Source organism: Megascapheus bottae, chromosome 1, assembly GCF_031878675.1.
Source record: "Megascapheus bottae isolate mThoBot1 chromosome 1, mThoBot2.hap1, whole genome shotgun sequence".
Taxonomy (NCBI): domain Eukaryota; kingdom Metazoa; phylum Chordata; class Mammalia; order Rodentia; family Geomyidae; genus Megascapheus; species Megascapheus bottae.
The window spans coordinates 27,817,895-27,843,001 of record NC_143509.1 but is presented as its reverse complement, the minus strand read 5'-3'; the positions used below and the strand labels follow the sequence as shown (position 1 = coordinate 27,843,001).

The 25,107-nt window shown below is 57.9% G+C and overlaps 2 protein-coding genes across 8 annotated transcripts in view; one reads left to right on the top strand and one right to left on the bottom strand.

Moving 5' to 3' along the window:
* The first annotated feature begins 627 nt into the window (after positions 1-627).
* LOC150068661 (long-chain-fatty-acid--CoA ligase ACSBG2-like) lies at positions 628-12,005 on the top strand. 5 transcript variants are annotated; one of them, XM_090340136.1, is made up of 14 exons: positions 628-772; positions 1,047-1,134; positions 1,514-1,717; positions 3,195-3,283; positions 3,679-3,799; positions 4,761-4,841; positions 4,958-5,107; positions 5,204-5,410; positions 7,129-7,310; positions 7,399-7,632; positions 8,540-8,757; positions 9,686-9,825; positions 11,250-11,496; positions 11,818-12,005. In XM_090340136.1, the coding sequence occupies exons 3-14, from the start codon at positions 1,538-1,540 to the stop codon at positions 11,889-11,891; spliced, it is 1,923 nt and encodes a 640-aa protein (XP_090196262.1). In that variant the 5' UTR covers positions 628-772; positions 1,047-1,134; positions 1,514-1,537; the 3' UTR covers positions 11,892-12,005. The 5 variants fall into 5 exon arrangements, with proteins under 5 accessions (XP_090196262.1, XP_090196255.1, XP_090196238.1 ...); XM_090340129.1 differs by having other exon boundaries at positions 1,491-1,717; XM_090340112.1 differs by having other exon boundaries at positions 1,006-1,134; positions 1,491-1,717.
* A 613-nt stretch (positions 12,006-12,618) lies between these two features.
* Mllt1 (MLLT1 super elongation complex subunit) overlaps positions 12,619-25,107 on the bottom strand; it is a 51,182-nt gene continuing 38,693 nt past the window's right edge. For 2 of the 3 annotated variants that reach the window (XM_090340075.1, XM_090340093.1), the window contains 8 exons: positions 24,575-24,700; positions 20,909-21,457; positions 17,595-17,682; positions 16,364-16,472; positions 15,051-15,150; positions 14,832-14,903; positions 14,616-14,687; positions 12,619-14,440 (listed from right to left, as the gene is read on the bottom strand). In XM_090340075.1, the coding sequence (XP_090196201.1) occupies positions 14,312-14,440; positions 14,616-14,687; positions 14,832-14,903; positions 15,051-15,150; positions 16,364-16,472; positions 17,595-17,682; positions 20,909-21,457; positions 24,575-24,700 (1,245 nt within the window). In that variant the 3' untranslated portion in view covers positions 12,619-14,311. The remainder of the gene's footprint in view (positions 14,441-14,615; positions 14,688-14,831; positions 14,904-15,050; positions 15,151-16,363; positions 16,473-17,594; positions 17,683-20,908; positions 21,458-24,574; positions 24,701-25,107) is intronic. The other variant, XM_090340083.1, reaches the window with a different exon arrangement.

Here is a 25,107-nt window from a genome sequence, read left to right as displayed (position 1 = left end):
ATTTTGAGGATATTCAGAATTCCACCTAGCCAGGTGCCAGTGGCTCACACCTGTAAACCTAGCTATTCAGGAGGCTGAGATCTGAGGATCAAGGTTCAAAACCAGGGGCCGGGAGTTTGGCCTAGTGGTTAAAGTGCTTGCCTAGTATGCATGAAGACCCGGGTTCGATTCCTCGGTACCACATACATAGAAAAAAGTCAGAAGTGGTGCTGAGGCTCAAGTGGCAGAGCTCTAGCCTTGAGAAAGTCCAAGGACAGTGCTCAGGCCCTGAGCTCAAGCCCAGGACTGGAAAAAAAAAAAAAAAAAGGTTCAAAACCAGCCTGGGCAGAAAAGTCACCAATAGATTATTACCTCCAATAAACTACTCAAAAACCTAGAAGTGGTGCTGTGGCTTAAGTGGTAGAGGACTAACTTTGAGCAGGAAGAGACTCAGGGACAGAGCCCAGGCCCCCTGAGCTCAAGCTCTAGGACTGGAAAAACAAACAGGTTTAATTGAAGAGTCTCATGGACTTTTATGCCCAGACTGGCTTTGAACCACAATCCTCAGTGGTGGGTAGTGGGTCACACTGTCATCATGGCATGCTAGGTCACGGAATCCAGTGATATCACAAAGGCTGGAATATTCTGGACACTGCTAGTCACCTACAGATAAAGCTGGGAGGGTGACAAAGTTGGTCAGACAGAGGGGTGAAGTGTGTTTGGACCTGAGGGCATATATATGTGTATAGACCCCCATTCCCCCACTCCTCTGGCAACAAACTGGCCATAGAAGGTACTAGAAAACACTTTTCCTTACTAGTTTGTTTTGTTCCATTTTCTTTTTTGTTTTTTTTGGTCTGTCATGGGGTTTGAACTTAGGGCCTGGGAGCACTGTTCCTTCTTAGATCACTCCTTGTCTTCCCACACCAGCCACAGGGCCTCATGACCCTGCTCCGTCCTGAGGGTCCTCACCTCTGTGTCCTCCCTATCCTCCCGCCCCCCTCAGCCTTCTGTTCCTGCTGTCAGGCGGGATGTCCAAAGGGGACAGCCAGGACTCCACCCCACAGGGGACCAAAAGGCTTTTGGAGCACCGCACAAACTGGACCAAGATCCTGAAATCGTCCAAATCCAGCAATGTAGAAAAGAGAGTCAGAGGTGAGGGTAACCGAGGTGGGGGGAGACCCTAAGATGTGCGCATTCTTGGGGAGACTGTGTTTCCGCCTGCCTGGCTGCGGGGTGTGTGTGGGGGGGGTGAGTGGTGTGCGGCCTCCTTTCCGGGTACCGGGTCTGCCCACCTGTCCTGGTGTCCTTCTGTCTCGGCGTTGGCATCAGCGTTGTCATCTGTGATCGGGTCGCCATACCCACTATGGTTCCCTAGAACCCCAGGGACCAGCCTGGCTCTCCAGCGAGCCCTCGGGCCACCCCAGCCGCCAGGCTGTGCCCTGCGCACCCCGTGGCGCCCCTCCCGGTGCCCCCTCCCGGTGACCCCGCGCCCGCCTGCCCGCCCGCAGGCCGCGCCTTCTGGACCACGCAGTGCGACGGCGAGGTGCGGCTGCGGATGAACAAGTCCTCGCAGGAGGAACAGTCCCCCATCACCGTGCACGACATGGTCCTGGGCACCGCCATTAGGTTCGGCAACCACATTGCGCTCTGCTCCAAGTACAAGAAGCACTGGCGTCTGTTCACCTACATCGAGTACTATGAGGAGTGCCGGCGCGCCGCCAAGGCCTTCCTCCAGGTACGGGACGCGAACACGCCGACGGGCTCCCGCCCAGGCCGCACTGCGCCTGCGCAGACCCGCCTCTGTTTCCTCTGCGCACGCGCGCACTGGTTTCCCACGCCGGCTTGTTTTCTGCGCACGCGCAGTGTTATTTTCTCCCTGGCCTGATAGGTTTCTAAAGGCTTTTTAGAGTGTGTGTGTGTGTGTGTGTGTGTGTGTGTGTGTGTGTGTGTGTGTGTGTGTGTGTGTGTGTGTGTGTGTGTGTGTGTGTGTGTGTGTGTGTGTGTGTGTGTGTGTGTGTATTTATTTATTTTTGCCAGTCCTGGTACTTGTACTCAGGGCTTGGGCACTGGCCTTGGATACTTGTTCCTCAAGGCTAGCGCTCTGCCACTTGGCCACAGCACCGCTTCTGCCTTTTTCTATATATGTGCAACTGAGGAATCAGAGCCCAGGCCTTTGTGCACGCTAGGCAAGCACTCTTCCAGTAGGCCAGGCTTTTTATTTTTAATTTCCGATACTGGTGTTTGAACTCAGGGCCTAGTGCTTCCTCAGCGGGTGTTCTACCACTTGAGCCACACTTCCAACCCTCTGAAGCCGTCTAAGAGCCTGAGATTTAGAAGTGGAGCTGTGGGTCTGGGTTCAAATCCCAACTCTGCCCTTACAAGAATTATTTTTCTCTACCACATTACAGTTGCCTGATACATACTTTATATATAGGATGCATATGAAATAGTTTCTTATATGCTTTGTATATTACATAGACAATGTTTTATATGTAATATATGAAATGTGTAAAACATACACATATACATCCCATCAACTCAGGAGGCTGAGATCTGAGGATTGCAGTTCAAAGCCAGCCTGGGAAGGAAAGTCCATGAGATATTTTTCCCCCCCTTTGGTTGTAGGGCTTGAACTTAGGGCTGGGCGCTGTCCCTGAATTTTTTTTTTAACTCAAGATTAACACTCTACCACTTTAAGCCACAGCACCACTTCTGGTTTTCTGGTGGATAGGCAATAAGAGTCTCACCATCTTTCCTGCTGTGGCTGGCTTTGAGCTGTGATCCTCAGATCCCGGCCTCCACAATGGCTTAGGATCACAGGCATGAGACTGGAAGAAAAAAAATAATAGAAGTGGCCATTTGGCTCAAGGTGGTAGCGGGCTAGCTTTGAGCAGAAAACAGCTCAGAGAGGGGTGGGGCGGGAGTTTGGCCTAGTGGTAGAGTGCGTGCCTAGCACACACAAAGTCCCAGGTTCGAGTCTTCACTACCATGTAGACAGAAAAAGCCAGAAGTGGTGCTGTGGCTCAAGTGGCAGAGGGCTAGCTTTGAGGAAGAAGCCCAAGGACAGTGCTCAGGCCCTGAGTTCAAGCCCCACAACTCACAGTTCATGCCATGACCCGGGCCCAGGCCTTGGCCATAGGCTCCAGGTCGGGCTGGTGGGGTGGCATGGCGGAGCTGAGCCCGAGGCTCACCATGGCGTCGTCCTCCCCCAGCTGGGCCTGCACCGCTTCCACGGCGTGGGTATCATGGGCTTCAACTCTGCCGAGTGGGTCATTGCCAGCATCGGCGCCATCCTGGCGGGGTAAGAGGGCCCCTGTGACAGTCACGGTCCTGCTCCCAGGCTCCAGACCAAGGAGCCAGCTGACCCCTGCTCCAATGTAGACTGACTGGGATTAGTGGGATTGATCAGCATTTCGTTCCAGAATATTCTCCCAGCCAACTCATATATAGCCAGTGAAACCCAACCCTAACATCCCTCCCTTCTGTATTCCTTAAGATTAAGATTCTGCCGGCACTGACCGCACCCTGCATCCATCCAGAACACTGAGGGGTGCCCTAAAGGAAGCAGGGGGGTGTCCCCTAAGCCTTAATTTTCGATAGAACATACTGGGATTATCAGTGAGTTACCATAGTGTGGGTTACCAGTGACTCTCAAGAACCCCGCAGCAGTGCCACCTGTACCCCTTTTTCTTCTAGGGGCATCTCTGTGGCCATGGTGCCTTCCAGCTCCTCCAAAGTCTGTCAAGTGATCGCAGAGAACTCAAAGATTGACATCTTTGTGGTGGATAATGACCACCAGCTGCAGAAGATCAAGCAGGTGTAGGGGACTGGGAGTGCCCCGAGCCCACTGTTCTCACCCGGCCCCTGCCTGGCCCCCCACAGCCTGGCCCGGCCCCACCAAGCTCTGCAACCCTTAGTTATTTATTTTGGTCGGTCATAGGGCTTGAACTCTGGGCCTGGGCGCTGTCCCTGAGCTCTTCAGTTCAAGGCTCCCGTCCTACCCCTGGAGCCACAGCCCCACTTCCAGTTTTCTAGTGTTTAATTGGAAATAAGAGTCTCCTGGTCTTTAGTGCCCAGGCTGGCTTTGAACCTTGATCCTCAGCTCTCAGCCTCCTGAGTAGCTAGGATGACAGATGTGAGCCACGCACCTGCCCCTCCCTGCTTTTCTAAAGGTGAGTTTTCTTTGGCTCTAAGGCAGCTGCCATCTGCCCAAGGTCCTGTAGGTAATCAGAGACAGATGTGGGTACTCTGCCCATCTGCCAACCCCACCAGCTGTGCCTTGATTTCTTTTTCCTTCTGGGACTATCCTGGAACTCTGATCTCCCAGTTCAGCCTCATTAGTAGCTGGGATGAGAGGCATTGTGTCAGGGCCGCCAGCTAAAGCGTCCTGATCCTTCAGCCTGAGTGGCCCCTTCCCCTTGTCTCTATAGGTTTGCCAACTCTAGAGTTCTATCAATGTGGTACCATGTGCTACAGTCCCCTCTGGGGCTTGTGGGTGTCCTTGGCTCTCAGTAAGACCTGCTTTCCCCTGTGGGTGCAAACCCAAGAGACATGAGTGTTGAAGATTAGAAACTCACAGCCAGGATGCCCAGGAGCGAAGAGATAGGAATGACCACGTTCCCAGCTGAGTCCACGCAGACTCCATCCACACACTGCAACATTACACAGCCATGAAGAGGAACGCAGCTTGGACCCTCAGAGATAGGCCTTGGGGGGGGGGGGAGTAAAGGGCTGGGAAGGGATGAGGGGATGACGTTCCCATCCACCGTGTGTCGCAGATCCAGGACTCCCTATCCAACCTCAAGGCTATCATCCAGTACAAGGAGGAACTGCAAAGCACACAGCCCAATCTGTATTCGGTATGGTTCCCAGCCAGGAGTGTGTGTGTGTATGTGTGTGTGTGTGGGTGAACCCTTCCAGGGACTTCCTGTGCCCCCCCCCGCAAAGCTCACCACCACCACTGGTCTTTCCACAGTGGCGTGGGTTTCTGGACTTGGCCGACCAGATCTCAGAGGACAGGCTGGATAAGGTCATTGACTCCCAGAAACCCAACCAGTGCTGCGCCTTGGTCTACAGCCTGGCTGTCATGGGCCCGCCCAGAGCCATGCTGCTAAGCCATGACAACGTGAGCTCCTGGGAGGGGACCCAGCCCCCCCCCCCCAGGGGCCCCTGGGACCGGGGAGGGGCTGGGGAGGTAGGTGACCAGTCCCTGGGTTTTCAGATCACCTGGACCACGGCGGCGACCGTGCAGAGCCTGGGTTACAAGTCTCCCCCCGAGGAACAGGAGATTCTGGTGAGCTACCTGCCGCTCAGCTCCATCAGCGCCCAGATCTTTGACATGTGGGTAGCCATCTGTGTGGCCGGGGCGCTCTATTTTGCCCCGCCAGAAGCTGGGAAGGCGACTGGATCTCCACAACCCCCTGGTACTGTGAGTGCTTGAAGGGTCGCTTCTAGTGTCCTATCCCTTGCAGATCCTGTGGTCCTTTCTGGTCTCTAGGCCTCAGTTTCCCCACTTGTGAAGTGCATGGGGATGGAGCAGGTAAAGGCTAGTATTACAGAGGGTGGGAGGCATGCAGACCACCCATGAGAGCCAAGGTGGCAAAGGCAGGAAGCTAGACTGAAGCACCTCTGCGGCCCAGCCACACACACTGGAATATTACTCGGTCAGGAAAAAGGAAGGAGATTGTGTCACCTGCTCCAACATGGAAGAACTTGAGGGCAGGGTGCTCAGTGACAGAGCTGACACAGGAGGACCTCCCTAGAGCTGTCAGAGCCACAGAAACAAGAATTAGGGTGGGGGTGCTTGGCTGCGAGGAGAGTTGTGTTCAATGCTGAGAGCTTAATTGAGGGAGAAGGGCAGTTCTGAAGGTGATGACCATGTGACTGTGCCCCATGCCCCTGCACCATGTCCTTAGAAATGGTTAAGATGGTGGGCCGGGAGTTTGGCCTAGTGGTAGAGTGCTTGCCTAGCATGCATGAAGGCCCAGGTTTGATTCCTTGGTTCCACATATATAGAAAAAAGCTGGAAGTGGTGCTGAGGCTCAAGTGGTAGAGCTCTAGCCTTGAGAAAGTCCAAGGACAGTACTCAGGCCCTGAGCTCAAGCCCAGGACTGGCACAAAAGAAAAGAAAAGATTAAGATGAGATAGCCAGGTGTAGTGATTCACACCAGTAACCCCAGCCCTCTGGAGGCTGAAGCAGGAGGATCTCAAGTTCAAGGCTAGCCTGGCTAACATGGTGAGATCCTGTCTCAAAATAAAACAGAAGCAAACACAGCTCCATAACAACAGCCACAAAACAGGTGAATAAGATACATTTTATTTTACTATAAGAAGATTTTATTTACTATATATAAGTGCTATATATATATTTATATATAGCACTATATCACTATATTGAAATACATACATATATATATATATATATATATATTGCTCATCCTGGGGCTTGAACTAGGGTCTGGACACTGTCTCTGAGCCTCTCTGTGTTTGTTCAAGGCTAGTGTTCTACCACTTGAGCCCCAGCACCACTTCTGGATTTTTCTGTTTCTGTGGTCCTGAGAAATCAAACTTAGGATTTCACGCGTGCGAGGCAAGCACTCTACCCCCAATAGTGCTCCCGTTATTAAGCCTTTGTCAACAAGCATAGCACCTTTTTGCTGGTCAACTCTGACCATGAATGTCACAGGCTTTCCTGTCCAGACTGGCTTCAAATCCCATCCTTAGAATCCAGCCCCCGAGTAGCTGGGATGACAGGTGAGAGCCACTGACACCCATCTCTTGAGTTCTGCACTTTTACTCAGGGCCAGCTTTGAACTGCGATCCTCCTTACATCCACCTTTGGAATAGCTGGGCTTACAGATAGGCACAACCATGCCAGCCCCTCCCTCCTTATTTTCCTCCCTCCTTCTAGCTCCCTTACCCCTGGGGTGTCTCCTCCGTGCGTCACTCAGAGTTCGGGCATAGGGTGTAGACGCTGCCTCCCGACGCCCCCAGCTAGTGCTGTGCTCAGCTGTGGGAGTCGCTACTTAGCAGCCACCACTATCATGACCCCAGTTCTGCTTCCCTCAGGCTCTTGGTGGGTCCTGGACTCAACAGAGCCTCAACCAGGAGAGCGACTAGCCCCATGTTCCTATCCCTGTCCCTCAGGGCTTCCTGTTTGACCTGCTGCGAGAGGTGAAGCCCACCACCTTCTATGGCGTCCCCTGGATCTGGGACCGAATTCTGGACAACCTGAAGACCTGCCAGCTGGAGTACAGCCCGTTCCGCAGGAAGGTCAACGCCTGGGCCATGAAGCTGGGGCTCAGAACCAACCAGAGACGCATGTTTGGGTGAGCCATGGGGGGGCCGAGGGGTGGCGGGGCAGGCGGCCGTGGCCAGGTCACCAGACCCTCACGTGGCTCTCGCCTGCTTTTCAAGGCAGCTCCACCCCCCATTGTGCTTCAAAGTGGCCAAGAAACTGATCTTCGAACCAGTCAGGAAGTTCTTGGGCCTCCACCACTGTCAGCAGTTCTTCAACGTCGGCCTGGGGCTCCCCAGAGCCACCCTGGATTTCTTCCTGAGCCTCAACATCCCTATCTTTGAGGTCTACAGCATGCCCGAGTGCACGGGCGTCCACGCGGTCTCCAGCCACCAGGCCTTCCGGCTGTTCAGGTGGGTCGGGCTGGGAGGATGGACAGACAGGATTTGCTGTGGGCAAAATCATTCGGCCTCGCCTGCATGCATTTATCTCCCACTCGTGTCTCTGATGCTGTAGAAAAGGTAACAAGAGTCGGGCGCACATGGCTCACACTTGTCTTCCTAGCTACGCAGGAGGCTGGGATGTGAGGATCGCGGTTCGAAGCCAGCCCAGGCAGTCAAGTCCATGAGACTCTTATCTCCAGTGAACCACCCACAATAAATAAGTAGCCAGAAATGGAGCTGTGGATTAAGTGGTAGTATGCTAGCTTTGAGCACAAAGCTCAGGGATAGTTCACAGGTTCTGAGTTCAAGCCCCAGGCCTGGCACACAAAATAAAAATTGTCCAAGACTGAGCAGCTTAGCACAGCAGCGGGTTTCTATGGACGGGATTGAGAGCTGCTTCCGAGCTTGGCGGCCTGCCTCCTGGTTGGGCTAGGGCCCGCGTTCTCATTTGAAGGCTGGGCAGGGGAGAAAGGGCACCTTCCAGAACGCCTCCCTGGCAAGGCTGAAGGGACTTAGACTTCTCCACAGAGATGCTGGAGTGTCATTCAGTCCTAGAGACTGAGCTCAGGGCCTGAGCACTGTCCTTGGGCTTTCCTCAGGGCTAGTCTCTACCACTTGAGCTTCAGCACCACTTCTGACTTCTTTTCTATGTATGTGGTATCGGGGACTCGAACCCAGGTCTTCATGCATGGTAGGCCAAACTCCCAGTCCCTTCTGCTGGTTCTGGGCACTGGTGACTGGTGCCTGTCATCCTAGCTACTCAGGCAGCTGAGCTCTGAGGACTGCAGTTCGAAGCCAGTCTAGGGGGAAAGCCCGAGGGTCTCTGGTGGGGGATGTGTCTCGCACACCTCCCCACCCCCCACCCTGCCGCCCCCAGCTGTGGGAAGGAGCTCTTGAACAGCAGCACAAAGGTGGAGGAGGAAAACGAGGAGGGAATCGGCAATGTCTGCGTGTGGGGCCGGAATGTCTTCATGGGCTACCTCAACGACTACGATCAAACGCGTCGTAAGATGGACGGCCAGGGCTGGCTGAACACAGGAGACCTGGGCTTTCTGGATTCTGACAACTTCCTCTACATCATGGGCTCCCGCAAGGGTGAGGACCACGCAGCTGGGCTGGGCAGAAAGTGTAAAGTCTGGAGTGGGTTCTTGTTGTTGATCTTTTTGCCTGGATTGGTTTTGTGTATGTGTGGCTCCTACTGGGGTTTGACCTGGGGGCCTGAGTTCAAGTCTTTGGTTTCCGCTCAAGGCTACAGCTCTCCAGGTCCTCCTGCCTGGACCTGGCTTTGAACTACAATCCTCAGATCTCAGCCTGTTGAGTATCTAGGGTTACAAGGCGTGAGCCAGGTGGGCTCCATGGTGCATTTTGAACTCAGAGACATTGCACTTGCCAGGCTGGTGCTCTGCTGCTGAGTCAGGCTCACTGCCGTTTTGAGCTTGAGTCCTATGTGTTGTCCAGAGTCAGCCTGGCATGGTGACTCCCCCTCCCCTCCCCCCCCCACTCCATGGCTAGCAGGTGCATGCCACCATAGCTAGCCTATTGATTGAGATGGAGATTTTGCTTATTCCCCCCCCCATCCTGGGGTTTGAACTGAGGGCCCAGGCACTGCCCCTGAGCTTCTTTTGCTCAAGCTAGCACTCTACCACTTGAGCCACAGCACCACTTCTGGCTTTTTCTATGTATGTGGTACCGAGGAATGGAACCCAGGACTTCGTGCATGCTAGGCAAGCACTCAACCACTAGGCCACATTCCCAGCCCCCACCCTTCTCTCTCTCTCTCTCTCTCTCTCTCTCTCTCTCTCTCTCTCTCTTTTTCTCATCCAGGCTGGCCCTTTTGAACCAAATCCTCTTGGTTTCTGCCTCTCACATAACTGGGATTATATACACGACGCACTGCACTGCTGCAGGGGTGTCTTGTGAACCCCGGGGTCTGCCCCTGCACGTCTGGGCCGCTCTGGGACACAGTCCTCCCCGGCACTCTGTAGGTTTTGGGGAGTCCAACACCTGCTCTTCCCGCATACAGATATGATCACACTGAGCTCAGGAGAGGTCATCAACCCGAACCCCATCGAGGAGCGGGTGAAGAACCACATCCCCATCATCAACTACGTAGTGGTGGTGGGCCAGGACTTCCCGCACCTGGGCGCCCTCCTCACGCTGAAGGTACCTCCCACCACGTCCCTGCATGGCAGGTGGCGTGGGAGCTGTTGCAAGATAAGGGTGCAGAGGCCCAGCGAGGAGGGGCTACTGGATCCCCAGCTCCACCTTCCAGCTCTGGGTTTCTTGGTTTCTTGCTTGCTTGCTTTTTTGTTTTGCCAGTCCTGGGCTTGGGCTCAGGGCCTGAGCGCTGTCCTTGGACTTTCTCAAGGCTAGAGCTCTACCACTTGGACCACAACACCACTTCTGGCTTTCTCTGTGTATGTGGTACCAAAAAATGGAACCTACGTGTCTTTCGGCAAACACTCTAGCACTAGGCCACGCTCCTGGCCTGTTTTTTTTTTTTTTTTGGTTGGGGGGGAGGTCATGGGGCTTGAACTCTGCCTGGGCGCTGTCCCTGAGCTCTTCAGCTCAAGGCTCCCACCCTACCCTTGAGCCAAGCTCTGTTTCCCATTTTCTAGAGGTTAATTGGAGGTTAGAGTCTCAGATCCTTTTGTTCCAGGACTGGCTTTGAACACTGATCCTCAGATATCAGCCACCTGAGTAGCTAGGATTACAGGGGTGAGTCACTGTGCTGGGCTTCTGGCTTCTGTTTTTGTTTTGATGCCTGTCCTGGGGTTTGAATTCAGGGCCAAGACATTGTCCCTGGTGCTCTATCAAGAACTACAGAGCCACTTCTGGAATGTGGGGTGGTTGGAGATAAGTCTCCTGGTCATTTTTTTTCCCTGGCTGACTTCAATCCATGATTCCTCAGATCTCAGCCTCCTGAGTTGTTGGGATTACACGCGTGAGCCACTGGCGCCTGGTCTGACCCCCAGCTTTGGGAGGTGCAGTCACAGGTGTGTGTGTGTGTGTGCGTGTGTGTTTTAATCCAGACCAAGGTTTCTGAAAGTGTGGGAAAGCCATTGGCTCCCACAGTGCCACATGCAGGAGTGTGTGCCAAGGATGTGGTCCCTGGGGGGAGGGGATCCCCTCTCCAAGAGCAGCACCCCGGAGGTGGTGCTGAGAGGCCACCCCACACAGGGACCCCGTTACTGGCATCCTACCCCTCCCAGGAAAGGGGCTCTCTGCTCTCTCACATGTATGGGGGGGAGTCCCGATAGTTCACGCCTGTAATTCCAGCAACTCAGGAGGCTGAGATCTGAGGATTATGGATGTTAGCCCGGGGAAGGAAAAGTCCAGACACTCTTTTCTCCAATGAATCATCATAAAGCCATCACAGCAGTGGAGCACTGGCTCAAGCGGTAGAGCATGCGCCTTGAGCACCAAAGCTTCGGGACAGTGGTCAGGCCTTGAGTTCAAATCTCAGCACTGGTACAAATAAAATATGTGTGAGAGAAAGCTGGGGTCCAGGCAAGGGGAATATGCCCCCTGAGCTGCCAGTGTGGGGTGTGGTGACCCCGAATGGCCTGACTCCATTCCCCCCACAGTGCCAGATCAACTGGGAGACAGGGGAGCCGCGGAGTGCAATGACCAGCGAGGTGGTGGCTCTGTGCCGGAGCCTGAAGAGCCAGTCCACCTGGCTGACGGACGTGTCGTTCGGCCGTGATCCCCTCGTGGACAACTACATCAGGGTGCGGATGGAGGCCGTCAATGCCAAGGCGTCCTCCCCCAGCCACAGGGTGCTCAAGTGGGTCATCCTGGACTCGGACTTCTCCGTGTGTGGGGGAGAGCTCGGTGAGCACCCGAAGGGCGAGGGCCTCCACAGGCTAATGTTCCACCACTTGAAAGCTTGTGGCTTTTTGGTGGTCCGCTGGAGAGGGGTCCCATGGGTTTCCCTGCTTGGGCTGGCTTTGAACCCTGATCCTCAGGTGTTGAGCCACCAGTGTGCAGCTCGCCCCATGTGTTCTGAGCCCCTGCATCTCACTTAGGATGCCAAGACTGCCCGGGTCTCCTCCACCTTCACCCCACTGGCTACCCTGAAACTTCAGGCTGCAGTGGGCTGGAGACTCCGAATCAGCACAGAAACAGCCTTCCTCGGTCTTGCTCCTGTTACAGGGGTTACCACCAAGTTGAAGAGGGCGGCTGTGACCAGAATGTACCGGGAGGAAATCCAGAAACTCTACGAGTAGTGAACAGCCAGGAAGGAACCCCGTACTTCATTCTCCGGCCAAGCAGTGGTGACTCCTCCATTCTCCCTGTGGGTCTATGAAGGGAGCCAGCCCCAGAGTGGGGCCGCAGCGGGCACAGCCCAGGCCAAGCCACAGGACTTTGAATTGTAAAAATTTTAAAAATTAAAAAAAAAAAACTGGGGCCGGGAGTGTGGCCTAGTGGTTAAAGTGCTTGCCTAGCATGCATGAAGACTGGGGTTCGATTCCTCGCTACCACATACATAGAAAAAGAGCCGGAAGTGGTGCTGAGGCGCAAGTGGTAGAGCTCTAGCCTTGAGAAAGTCCAAGGACAGTGCTCAGGCCCTGAGCTCAAGCCCAGGACTGACAAAAAAAAAAAAAAAAAAAAAAAAAAAAACACAAAAATCTTGTTTTTCTAATGGAGATGTGCTCATTGTGGGGGTGGAAGGGACGTCCCTGCATGGTGTCTGGGACCACTGCGGTCCCCGGGCCCGTGCCCATGGTGCCAAGGGCCCCATTCTGCAAGGGAAAAGCAGGGCACAGGGCGAGTAGGCAAGGATTCACCTGAAGAGCCCTGAGTGAGTCCCCTGGGGAAATACCTTAGAAAGAGACATGGAGGGGCGCTGGGGAGGGGACAGGGATGGAAGCTGCTTCTGTCCCCACAAGCACAGCGACACTTCTCGTCCGTGCTTGAGGCTGGGCTGGAGCTGGGAGCCAAGGACACAGAGGCTTGCTTTCTTATTGGACTTTATTTCACTTTGTTTTCCCTATAAAACTCCTCCATCAATTCACAATTTAACAAAAAAAAAAAGTTTAAAATCCAGGACGGAAACAATCCTGTGACTCGTCGCACAAGCTCCTCCTCAGCCCTGAGTGGGCGTGGGCATCGTATGGTGCGTGCCCACGGCTCGGGGTCGCGCTGGGAGCTGGCAGCTTCACACGCCGCAGAGGCAGTGCCGGTCCCCGGGGAGTGGCAGGGCCCGGCTTGGCGCGCAGGGCGGTGGAGGTAACGGAGAAGACACGGTGCTTCCGGAGGCCTGGGGGGGGTGGTGGGGCGGCCAGGTCGCCCCGCATCCCTGGCCATCCTGGGAAGAGGAAGACCAGCTCCATGGCCCAGGCCCGCCCGGGGCCCCGGCGGCCTTGGAGCCACAGCTGCCATGATGCTGAGTTCTTCAGTCCTCTGTCTTGGAGTTTGCGGAGTGCCAGCTGTGGAGGATGGCCGGGCCGGGCCGGGCGCTGGCGCTGAGGCAGTGCTGGGGGCCCGGAGGCGCCTTGGAGGCGGACGTCCCCAGGAGTGCGGGGGGCCTGCAGGCAGCAGGGCAGGGCGGGGCCTCCTTACCTACCCGGAGCGGTGCGGGGTCCTCTGTGGAACACCTCGGGCAGAGTGTGAACGCTTGAGACGACTCTGAAGTCAGGAGGGGCTGAGGAGCCTTGAGTAGGGGCCGGGGGCACCCCGGGGAGCTAACGGCATAAGGGCTCAGTGCCCTGGAAGGTGGGGGGGGCTTGGCCCTGGGCAGTCTGGGGGGAACGGGAGTGAAGTCTCTGGGAGGCCAGTCAGGACCGCAGCAGTGGAGGTGGAGGCCGAGGCCGGGGGAGGGTGAGGCCACCAGGGCCCGTGGCCATGACGGGGCCAAGCCAATTCCCCCCGCCGCCTTGGCCGCGAGCGATCCCATCTTATTTGGCAAAAGCTCATTTTTTTTCCGAGTTTGAAGACTTGATCAACAGAAGGGAAGGAAGAGGACGCTGAGGGAGGAGCCCAGCACACAAGCTCAGACACATTAACCTACAAGCCCACGCCCCCCACCCCCACGGGCACCGGCCACAGACACGCACACGGAACCGCTCGGGACCCGGATGCACACATATAATCATCTACACAGAGCTGTACAGTGGGAGGCGCGTGGCACGGGGCTGGCACTGAGGGCCCAGGCTGGCCGGGCCGAGACAGACGAAGCCTCCTGGAGTCCCACGGCGCTGGGCCGTGGGGCTCATGTGAACCGTTTGGGTGGTAGATGCCCCGGCTGCTGAGGGAGGCCTGGGCAGTGACATGGCGCCACATAGCCTGGCATGGGGGCAGGGGACAGCCTGGGGGACTGGGCCCAGGGCGGGGTGAGCTCCCCTCCCCAGAACCAGGCCCAACGCTGCCTTCAACACAAACCGCCTTTCAAGGAGGGCCCGGGCCACGGTGCGCACAGCTGAGCCATGGCCCAGGCCCGGGCCATCTGACCCGGGCACTCCCGGTCTCCTGGCAAATGGGGGGCCAGTCGGAAGGGAACCACCCCAGAAAGTGCAGCTGGCCGTGAGGGCCAAGGGTGGCGGTCACTAAGGCAGTGCTGCAGGCAGGTGAGTGGAGAGGAAGGCAGGTGGGGCCTGAACGCGGCCTCTGGGGACCCGGGTGGCAGGGCCCGGCATCCGGGCCAGGGTCATGTGGCCACGGCCTCCAGGTAGCTCTGCAGCTTGCGCACGGTTGTCTCGTCCAGGGAGAAGAGGTCGAAGTCAAAGGTGGTGTTGGTGACGTTGAAGTGCCCAGTCTCCTCAATCAGGTTCACGATCTGCAAGGTGGACAGGAGGGCCGGGCTGGGCCTCAGCTGGGCACCTGCCAGGCCCCCCAAACTCACACAGCACGTTGTTACTCTATGCCTACTGCAGCGTGTCTCCCCCGGCCCCCATCCCAAGCCCAGCCTGGCACAGTGTCCCCGGAACCTGCCACCGCAGGATGCGCTGTACCTGCTGCAGCACATTGCGCTCCCGCAGCGCCATCAGCCTCCGGTGCAGCTCCACCAACTCATCCGTGTAGGCCTGGGGGGGCGGGGGAGAGGGGTCAGCAGGCTGCCCCTGGCCAGGCCCACCTCCCATCCTTCTGTGGCCCATGATGGCACAGGACAGACACCCACTGAAGTGCCTGGGGACCAATGGATCTCCCGCAGCCATCGCCCGCTGTACCTTGTCGTAGGTCCCCTTCTTCAGGATCTTCTCCGGCTTGCCGCATGGCTCAGGGCTCCTCCGGCCTGGTGCCTGTGGGGCCCCAGGTGGCTCTGAGCTCTTGTGCATGTCCTCTGCAGCACCCAGCAGCTCCCCAGCCCTCTCCGGGGTGGCCGGGCCTCCCTGGGCCACACGCTTGCTCCCGGCCTCCCGAGTCTGCACGAGGCCCGCACGGCTCACCTTGCTGTGGGGCGGGGGTGGCTTCTGGGGAGGTGGGGGCTCCCGGCCCGGCAGGCAGGAGTCGGCACTGTTGTCGCTCTCGCTGTCGCTGAAGCTCAGCCTGTGCAGACAGGGTGGGGTCAGGCCGCACAGAGCCTGTGGCTGGGCCTGCGCGTGCTCCAGACAACTGGCTCAGCCCCAGGCCGGCAGAGGACAGCGAGTCCAGTGGCCAGTGGGGGTGGAGAAGCCCCACGGCACCCCAGGCCCCCAGCCGCAAGTCTGGCTGGCTCCACGCACTCAGGTGTGGAATCCCGCCTGCTGGCCCACGCACAGTGAACGCAGCTCTGCTGCTTGAGCTGTGTGAGGCTCACAGCTGCCAGGCTCGTCAGTCACACCAGCACTTAGGTCTCAGGGACAGCCCCCAAATAGGGGTGCATGCGGCAGTGGCGAGGCCATGAGAGCTAGCAGGACTTGAGGGAGCCGGCAGTGGTGGATGGTCCCCTGGTGGGGTGATGGGGTGGGGACAGGAGCAGCTCCTCCCTGCTCTCTAGAACCCCCCCTTCCTCACCCCCCTCTAACACAGCGAGGTCACTAGCAGAAGCCATGCATTGTCCTGGGGTTCTGGTGCTCCCGCAGGCTGAGCCTGGGGTCTTGGGGATGCGGACGTGAGGCCTAATTCCCACAGAGAAGCCATCGGCTGCAGAGCAGGAAGCAAACACAGTGTGGCTGACGCTGGATGCTAAAGCTCCGAGCACGGGGCTCCCCCAACCCAGGTGCTGCCCCCTCAGTCAGCAAGCCAGCTCCCTATAGGCCTCTAACCTCTGCTCAGTCCTCAGTGCAACGTCACCCCTGCCCATCCCACAACAGGGCAGTCTCCCACAACTGCGCCCACTCCTCCTCAAGGCCAAAGGAGGCCTGGCACATGGCACAGCTTTCCATGGGTGAGCACATGGCTGGCTCTGGCATCCATGAAGCGCCCCGTGACCCGCTCTGCAGGCTCCTCTGGCCCAGCCGCCAGCTCCCACTTGCCTCAGCATGGTGCGGGGTGCCTGCCTCGGGGCCAGGCCCCAAGTGCACTGGGGTGCCCCATTCAGAGGGAAGGCCTGCTGCTCCCCACGCCGCAAGGCTGCAGATCCCACAACAGTTCTGCCCAGGGCAGTACCACGCCCTCAGGTTTCCACCTTCTCCCTGGACATGGCCACTCATGCCCGAAGGAAAGCCACAGGGAGGGCCGCCCTCAGGGACAGGCAGGAGACGGCTGCTGCCCAGGGCTCAGGCATTCCGCCCGGGACCTGACCCCATGAGGCATGGCCCTCGTCCAGCCCTGCAGTCACCTGGAGTCCCGGCCTGGGTTGGCCTTGACGGGGGCCTCCTCTCCGGATGAAGAGTCATCCTCGTCTGACTCCTCGGACTGCAGGTCTTCCACCATGGAGCGCAGGGGCCCTGGGGAAGGTAGGGGGCTCAGGCCTCCAGGCCCACTGCCCCCAGGAGCACTGACACCCCCCAATCCACCCATGCCCTTGGCCTCCCCTTCCCAAGGGCTCTCTGGCTCTCCCACCCCTCCCTACCTTCCTGGCCCTCCTCGCAGGTTGCAGGTCCCTGACCCGCAGGGAGCAAACAGGGCCCCTCCATCTTGGAAGCCGAAGGATCACAGAGCAGAGGCTCCAGAGCTGAAGCCACCCCAGTGCTTGCCGGGAAAGGTGCCGGAGCCAGAGTGGGGGATCGAGGCTCCACCTGGGGATCTCAGGCCCCCCTGTCCTGCCTGCCCTGCTCCTTGGGCCGACTCGGCCCCTCTGTCCTCCGTCTGCTGCTCCCAGCCTACCGTCCTCGTCTTTCTCCCGAGGCACCCGGTTCCAGTCCCCTACAGACGGCATCTTGGTTTATATTCTAGTTGCCAAGGCAACAGAGGGACACAAAGCCCTCAATTACCTTGGTCACATGATGCCGCTTCAGTGGCCTCCCTCCCTCACCAGCCACAAGGCTGAGTGGGTTTTGAGGACCCCCTCCCCCAGGCCAGATCTCTACATACTCACTACCCCAGCCCCCCTAAAAGATTCTTGCCGTGGGGGATGGGTGGCTGAGGGGTCTGCCTGCTGCTCTTGAGCTGTGTCCGGCAGGCTGCCCAGCCCCCAGGCTCGCTCCCAGGGTGGGCTGGAACAGCCAGCTGGACCTATGCCCTGTCTCTACAAAGCCCCCTGGGTGGCCTGCAGGACAGGGCAGCTGAGCAGGTGCACGGCCTGGCTTTTATGCCAGCCAAATGCTCAGCCACTCAGGTGGCAGAACAGAACATTCTGGGCCCAGCCCACAGAGCACAGGCACCTTGGACAGAAGCCAAGCACTGGCTGCACAGGCCCTGGCCCTGGGGGAGGTGCAGGGCCTGGGGCGTGGTTCCCGGGGAGAAGTGACACTGGCACCCTGGTGAAGGTCTGCCTGGCTTGTAACACAGCCACCTGGGTTCAGGCTCTCAGCCTACAGGCACAGAGTGGGCTGTGACTGGACGCACTGGCCTGGTGGCCCCTGGGGGCCATTCCCACCCCAGCAGCGGCCTCGCCTCTCCTTACACACCTTGGCTGTGGTTCTGAGATGGCTCGAAATCCGAGTCAGAGCTGGAGTCTGAGCTGGAGCTGGAGTTGGACGGGCTCGACTGGGCAGACTTCACCCCATGACAGGGCAGGCAAGAGAGGAAGAGGAAGGGACTGTCATCTTTCCGGCCAGGCGAGGAGCCAGGCACACGGTTGCGATGGCAGTGAAGATGCTGACCCCGGCATGTGGCAGGTTTGCGCGCAAGTGCACTGAGCTTCCCAACTGCCCAGCAAGAGCACAGGACCAGCCTTCCCCAGGAAGCAGGAGCTGGCACAAACCAGGGCACAGGGAGGCCCAGCAGGGAAGTCGGCACAGAGGTTGTTTCTTATTCAGACCCATACCCTAGCCTGGGGCTGAAGGACAATTGCAAAAGCCTCAGATCTCACCAGGGTGGGATTCCACCTGGCTTATCAGGAGTGGGTGGGCACTGAGCCAACCTGTGTGGCTTCTTCCTGAGGCCATGTGCCACCAGGGGGCAGTGCAAGCTCAAATAAGCACACGGTGGGGGAGGGGAGACTGCAAGGGAAGGGCTCATCTCCATCTAGGCTGGCCACAGGGGTGGCACCTGCCCCAGACCTGGGTTTCTGCCACCTCGGAGTCAAAGGTGTAGATGGCAAAGGAAACAGCAGGCAAGGTCTGCACAGACTCCTGAAGGTTCATTTTGAATATGTAGAGCAAAGAAACTCTCTAGGCTCTGCCCAGCCTCTCCTCAAGCAAGGAGAAGCAGCAGGTGTCAACACCCAGCAATGAGCTGTGGAGTCCTTTCTTTTGTATACCCTACCCCCATCCTTTTTTTTTTTTCCCCCTGTGGGTCATGTGGCTTGAACTCTGGGCCTAGGCGCTGTCCCTGAGCTCTTCAGCTCAAGGCTACTGCCCTACCCCTACCCACAGTGTCACTTCTGGTTTTCTGGTGGTTAATTGGAGATAAGAGTTTCACAGACTTTAGTGCCCAAGCTAGCTTTGAATCACAATCCTCAGATCTCAGTCTCCTAAGTAGCTAGGATTACATGCACCTAGCTTTTTTTTTTTTTTTTTGCCAATCCTGGGACTTGAACTCAGGGCCTGAGCACTGTCCTCGGGCTTTTTCAAGGCTATTGCTCTACCACTTGAGCCACAGCACTGCTTCCAGCTTTTTCAATGTATATGGTATCGAGGTATTGAACCTGGGTCTTCATGTATGCTAGACAAGCACTCTACCAACTAGGCCAAACTCCCAGCCTCGCCCCCATCTTTTAAGTTTTTTTTATGGGACAGTGGTAAATAAAGAGTGTTCATCCTCCTTCCCAAATGATCTAGCTACCCAGGTCAGGGCAGCTCTCACCTTCAAGCCTCAGTTTCCCCATGCATCCAGAAGAGCACTTGGCATCTCTGAGCAATGCATCAGTCTTAGCCACACTCCCAACAAGACAAGGCAGTGCCTGCATGGAGCTGCTGGGTGGCTGGCTGGGAGCAGCAAGGCCTACTTCTTGCTTGGCTCAGGACACCCCAAGAGGCAGGGAAGGCCAGAAGCAAGCCCCCTCCCCAGTGTGCCCTGCACCAGGTGAACGCAGAAAAGCCCACAGCCACTTCTGTGCAGTTCGCAGCAGGAGACATGGGAACCTACAATACTGTCTGCTGGAAAGGCCTAGAGGTGTGCTCCCAAACCTGTGGCCAGGGAATGGGACCCATGGGCTGAGGACCCCCAAGGCCAAGGAAACACCAAAGCAGCTCCCAGAGATTGCGAGGAGGGCAAAATGGCTCAGCAGCATCAGTGCAGGCCAGGCTGGAGGGGCCAGAGAGCGACCACACAGCTGGGACCCTCCAGGGGAGTCTGCATCATCGAAGCCCATGCCTGGGGAAGCCTGAGCCCAGCCTGGCTGCTGCTGGCCACCGGGGGCTCCCATTTTTCATTCAGAAGCTATGCAGTACACAGGGAACACCTGGGGTGCTTGTCAGCCAGGAAGTAAGCCCACACCCGCATCCTGGCCTCCTTGGGACCAGGACATCCACCCCCGTATGTCTCAGGTGTTCCCTGATGGCAGTATAGAAACTGGGCGCAGCTGTCACGCATGCCATGTCCCAGCCACACACCTGGAAATAGCCATCGCCTCTCCCTGGCCTGGTGCTCTCGAGTTATGAGGGCAGCCACACCTGCCCAGAGCTGCGACCAGCACATGCTGTGCCAAGGAGAGGCCCAAAGAACCTCTAGGCCATGGGGCGCTACTGACAGGTGAGTCTCCAGGGGCATGGGGCGTGAGGAGCTACCCAGTTGGCCTTGCCAGACCCAGGTGCCTGAGAGCAGGGGACATACCCCACGGTGGGCTGGGAGCTTCCCAGGGCGGGGGGCAGTCAGCAGTGAGGTAAGCACCTTGCTCCACCTGGGAGACCTCCAGGGGCGGCTCTGCCTGAGGGCCATTCACCCGGATAGTCACCACTGCTTTGTGAGAAGCAGCTGGCAGAGGAGCTGAGGGCCCAGCTCTGCCTCCCTCTGGGGCCTCAGAGGAGGCCCAGCTCTAGGTCATGGGCATCTTCAGAGACGCCTGGCTGCACTGGTGCAGGATAGGTACAGAGCCGGGGTGGGCTGCTCACCGACTGCATGTCCTGCTGTGTGGCAGGCATGGGTTGGCTGGATGTCAACCCACCAGTTTCCTGGGAAGTGGGTGCACCTGTCATCACCAGCAAGTTCCCGGACAGTGACAGTAGGGTGCACCTGCCTGGCACCACCCAGTTAAGAGAGGTGGCTCTGTGGGACCACGTATGGGCCAGGGAAGGTGCCCTGCTGACAATGACACAGCTGCCTGACCAGTAAGAAGCAAGGCCTTAGCCAGGCACTGGTGGCTCATGCCTGTAAGCCTAGCTTGCCAGGAGGCTGAGATCTGAGGATCCCAGTTCAAAGTCTACCCAGGCAGGAAAGTCTGCAACATTTTTTCTTTTTTTTTTAAATCTTCAACTAACCAGCAAAAAGCCAGAAGCAGAACTGTGGCTCAAGTGGTAGAGTGAAAGAACTCAGCCTCCAAGCCTAGTACAAGCCATGGCACCAGCACACACATACAAGAAGCAGGGACTCTTTACCAATGGCCTCCCTCACCAGAGGGTGAGGAAACAGGCTCAGCAAAGTGTGCAGTGGTAGACGACATGACAAATGGGCATCAGAAGACTAGGCCAAATCCCTGGCCTTGCACTCTGGTGCCAGCCCCACCTCCTGCATTTCACCCGGCCTGGCTTCAGGAGCTCAGCTAAGACGGGAAAGGCCTTCCTCCATTGCCTGGCGGCCTACCCTCCCGGCCCTGGGTCCCCAGCTGTGAGGGTGCACTCACCTCTGACTTGAAGGAGGCCTCGTCCTCAGAGTTGGACTCCTCTGCCTCCAGCGCTTTTCTGGGCTCTCGGGGCTCACTCTCTGCCTTCACCTTCTCCCCCCGGCTGCTCTTGTCCTTGGCAGGCTTTTTGTCTGGGAAGGAGGAGGACGCAGCCCGCGGCGAGGTGCTTGGGGCACTCCGTGACCCCTTCGAGCTGCTCTTCTGCTTTTTGGCGCTGGGCTTCGGTGAGTCTGCGGTGGCTGGCCGCTTGCTGGAGGCCTTGGGCAGGGCAGTGGGCTGAGGTGCCCCCTTGGGGGACATGCTCTCCAGCTTGGTCTCCTTCAGGGCCATCTTGGGCTCCTTGAACGCGGCTTTGGGTGGTGCAGCCTTCTCCTCCTTGGGCAGCCGGCCCTCGCCCAGCTTGCGGGCTGCGTCCTTGGAGCTCTTGGCCTGCTCACGATCTGGCTCTTTGGAGGAGCTCTTGCTCTCCGAGTCCTTGCGCGGCCTCTCTCGGTGCTCCTTGGCCACCTTGTGTGGCTTGGAGGCCTTGCTGCTCTCCTTGTTGGCGTCCTGCAGGGCCAAGGGCGGGGAGGGCGAGGGAAAGACAGTCAGCCGCCAGCTCGGGGCCACCAGCTCAGGGCCACCAGCTCAGGATTGCCTGGCTCTGCCACCCCCGGCCCTGCAAAGTGTGATCCATCCGACTGACAGTTGGCTAGAGACAATCTTCACCAAGTGGATAAGGAAGGCAGCTGTCCCTCTGAACTAGTGACCACAGGTCCTGGGCAGCTGCAGGACTGAGGTGACTGCCCCAAGGCGTGCATGAGCACATGGAGCCAGGCAGAGAGAGAGCCAGGGCCGAGGGGACGCCCCAGCAAGGCATGCAGCTGCCTCGGCTGGGGGCCTGGCACAGCCTGTACCCTTCACCTGTCTCTGTCTCTAGTCCTCAGTGTTCTCTGCCTGCCTTCTTCTCTGGACCCTGCTGACCTTCAGGCCTCCCCATCCTGGCCGCACAGCCTCGCCCTGGCCCTGCCTCCAGGCACAGCCCAGAAGAGCTGGTTGTCTCATCCAGATGTGTCCCATCAAGCGAGCAAGTGAGCAGCTACTGCAGTCCGAGCTCTCATACAGAGCCAACAGCTCCCTGGCTGGCGGGGGCAGGGGGAGGGGGTGCAGAGGGCAGTCGTGAGCCCAGAGGCTCTCTCACAACATGCTGGGCAGTCCATGTGTCTGCCTAGGAAAGGCTGAGGGTGGAGGAATGGAGGAGGAATATAGGCAGAGAGAGGCCCTGTCCCGACCTGGGGACAGTCTCCCAGGCGCAAGGCCCCAGCTGACAGCACCTGTGTCTTCTGGATGCAGGGAGGGGGTGTTCTGGAGCCTGGGGAGGTTCGGTCAGAAACTCTGAGGCCCATGTTGTAACAGCAGCCAGCATGGTCCAGAGTCCATGGTCCTCTACCTATACCATCTGCCTTGGCACTGTCCGGTGCCCCACACTGCTCCTTTCAGACTGGCATCCTTCTCTCATACCAACAACCCACAGCCACTCCACACACCCATGGGTGCTCTGCTGCAAACTGCCGGGTGCCAGCCCTCACTTGGAGAATACTTCCATTGGCCAGGAGCCCACAGGCCCCAAGCTTGCCAGACAAGAGTTCTCTGGGAGAGACTATAGCAGCCAGAGCCAGGGGCACCGCCAGCACTGACAGACAGCGCCATGGAAGGAGGCAGACTCAGAGACCCCAGCACCAGAGCTGCCTGCTCTCAGGCTGCCCAGGCTGCTGTCTTCTTATACCACCTTTGGTGTCAAAGGTCAGGCCAGTGTCCCTAGAGAAGGGCCAGGCATGTGCCCACTGGCTGTCCCCAGTGCTGACACAAGGAGGGGCTCCATGCTCTAGCAAGTGAGAAGGGGGTCAGAGATTACCACAGGCCACTCTGGCCCTTTGAGCAATGGATGGGCCCACCAGGCTGCACAGATAAACGGAGAGTAAGCCCCAAGAGCTGGGCACTGGCCTCCCACGTGTTGCCCTTGGGAGGGGGGCGTCACCCTGCCCAGAGGAGAGGCCTCTGCATGGGGCCTGGAACTATGAGCTCTTTGCAATCCACTGATTCAGAGAGAATTCGGAGAGGTAGGGTTCATGCCATCACGTTCTCAAGGTACCCATGGCCTGAGGGGGTTAAGAACAGATTTTTTCCAGCTTAACACCTGCAGCTTCAGGCAAGCTGGTGAGTGTGAAGTGCTGTATTAGCTCAGGCTGACAGGCGGGCCTAGCATAACCCACCCCAGCAGGCAGGCATGCTGTCAGACTGTAGATGCTACGGCATCTGCTATAGATGCAGGAGCTGTAGGCCTGTGGGTTCTCCTGCCCAGGCCTCAGGGAACCCCTCTGCCCCTGCATGTGGCTGGTCACTTGGCTCCCCAGGCCTGGCCAGGAAGCAGTTGGCATTCAAGCAAGAGGCTGTGAGGCCGCATATGGGCTCAGGTCCACAGATGGCATGGTGACGCTGACAGCTCATAGGCCTGGCTCTGCAGCAAGGCTGTCCACAGAGAAGCATCTGGACAGGACCCCATGCTGCCAGGGACCTCACTGAGAGGCAGAAGGCAGGTCCAAGGGACCTACAACCCTCCTGAGCATGGCAGATATCTCATGGAACTGCAGATCTGAGACACAAGAGGAACAGCCTGAAGACACAGCCCTCCAGGCACCCAAGAGGCTTCAGGTGACCTTCCTGGCACCCGTACATAAGAAACACAAACACAGCTGGGCGCTGGTGACTCATGCTTATCTTGGCTACTCAGGAGGCTGAGACGTGGGGACTACATTCAAAGCCAGCCAGGGCAGGAAAGTCTGTGAGACTTTTATCTTCAATGAACCACCAGAAAACCAGAAGTGGAGCTGTGGCTGGTAGAACACTAGTCTTGAGTGAAAGAGCCCAAGGACAGCACCTAGGCCCTGAGTTCAAGCCCTGTGACCAACAAAACAAACAAATAGAAATGCTTCTTCATAAAGAGCAAGGGGAGCTGGGAGGGAAGTCCACCAAGAGCCCTGATGAAGCCTGTCACAGGGAAAGAGCCCGAAAGACTGGCCTGGCAATGGGCTGCTCCCCTGGCATCGTTCCTGGGCAAGCCTGGGGGCTGGCTGACAGCTCGGCCCATCCTTATGGGGTGCTCAGACCAATAGCACCTCACAGGCCAGAGTAGAAGAGTGTATGGATGCAGGTGGACCCGTGCAAGGTCTGCAGTGGGGCACAGGCTCTCTGAGCTGTCTCACTACCAACAGCCAGCAAGAGGCCACAGGAGGGCCGCGAAGATGAGAAAGCGTGTCTTCTTCAGCCCGACACCCTGCCCCAACCACAAGTGGCCTGGCTCCGGCGCTGGCCCTGGAGGCCGAGATGGTGGGCCACGTGGGCGATGAGAATGCGATGTGCAATGGCGTGGGCTCAGCAGCAGAGATTGAGAAGGAACGCCTGGGGGCTCCTGGCCTCAAGAGGAAGGGGGTGAAGAGCTCAGGGTCCCATGTCCTACTCCTGCGATGCTAAGGAAGCGACAGTGGCAATAAGACGAGCAGCGTGCTCCAGAGCAGATGCGGGAGGCGAGGGCCAGCTGCACGAGGCCCAGTCAGCAGAGGCGGGCGTTGCCCGTGACGCTGCAGCTGGGCCAGCGCCCCCTTGTGACTGGCCCTCCAGCTCACTAACCTTGGAGCCGTGGGATGGTTTGGTCTTCTTGGGGTCAGAGAAGGCAGAGAGTGGAATTGTGGGTAACATGGGGTAGTCGGGGCTGGGCCTGGACACCGTTTCTGCTCCTTCGGGCATTACCATCACCTAGTGATAAAGAAGAGACAGACGTTATCAACGAGCAAGGAGCGGCTGCCAAGAAACGCCTTGGAGCTGGCTTCCTGGGGGAAGGGAAGGAGGGGAGCTAGAGCCCCGTTCCTCAAAGAAATTGCAGGTATTTCTCCGTGGACCGAGTGCCAAGTGCTGCACTGAAGCGGGCTCGGTGGTTGAGAGTGAAGAAGCCCGGGGTCCCAGGATGGCTGGGCCTAGGATGGCCGCTGGCCAGCGGAGGGGAAGAAGGCCAGGAAGACCCGCGGAGGAGCGTGTGGAGCAACACAAGAAAGCAGCTGAGCACCCAGGCCGAGCGCGCCGAGGCACAGCTGGGGAAAGCAGGATCCAGCCAGCCAGGGTGGCAGGTGGCCATGCGGCAGATGGAGCAGCTGAGAGTCCACAGA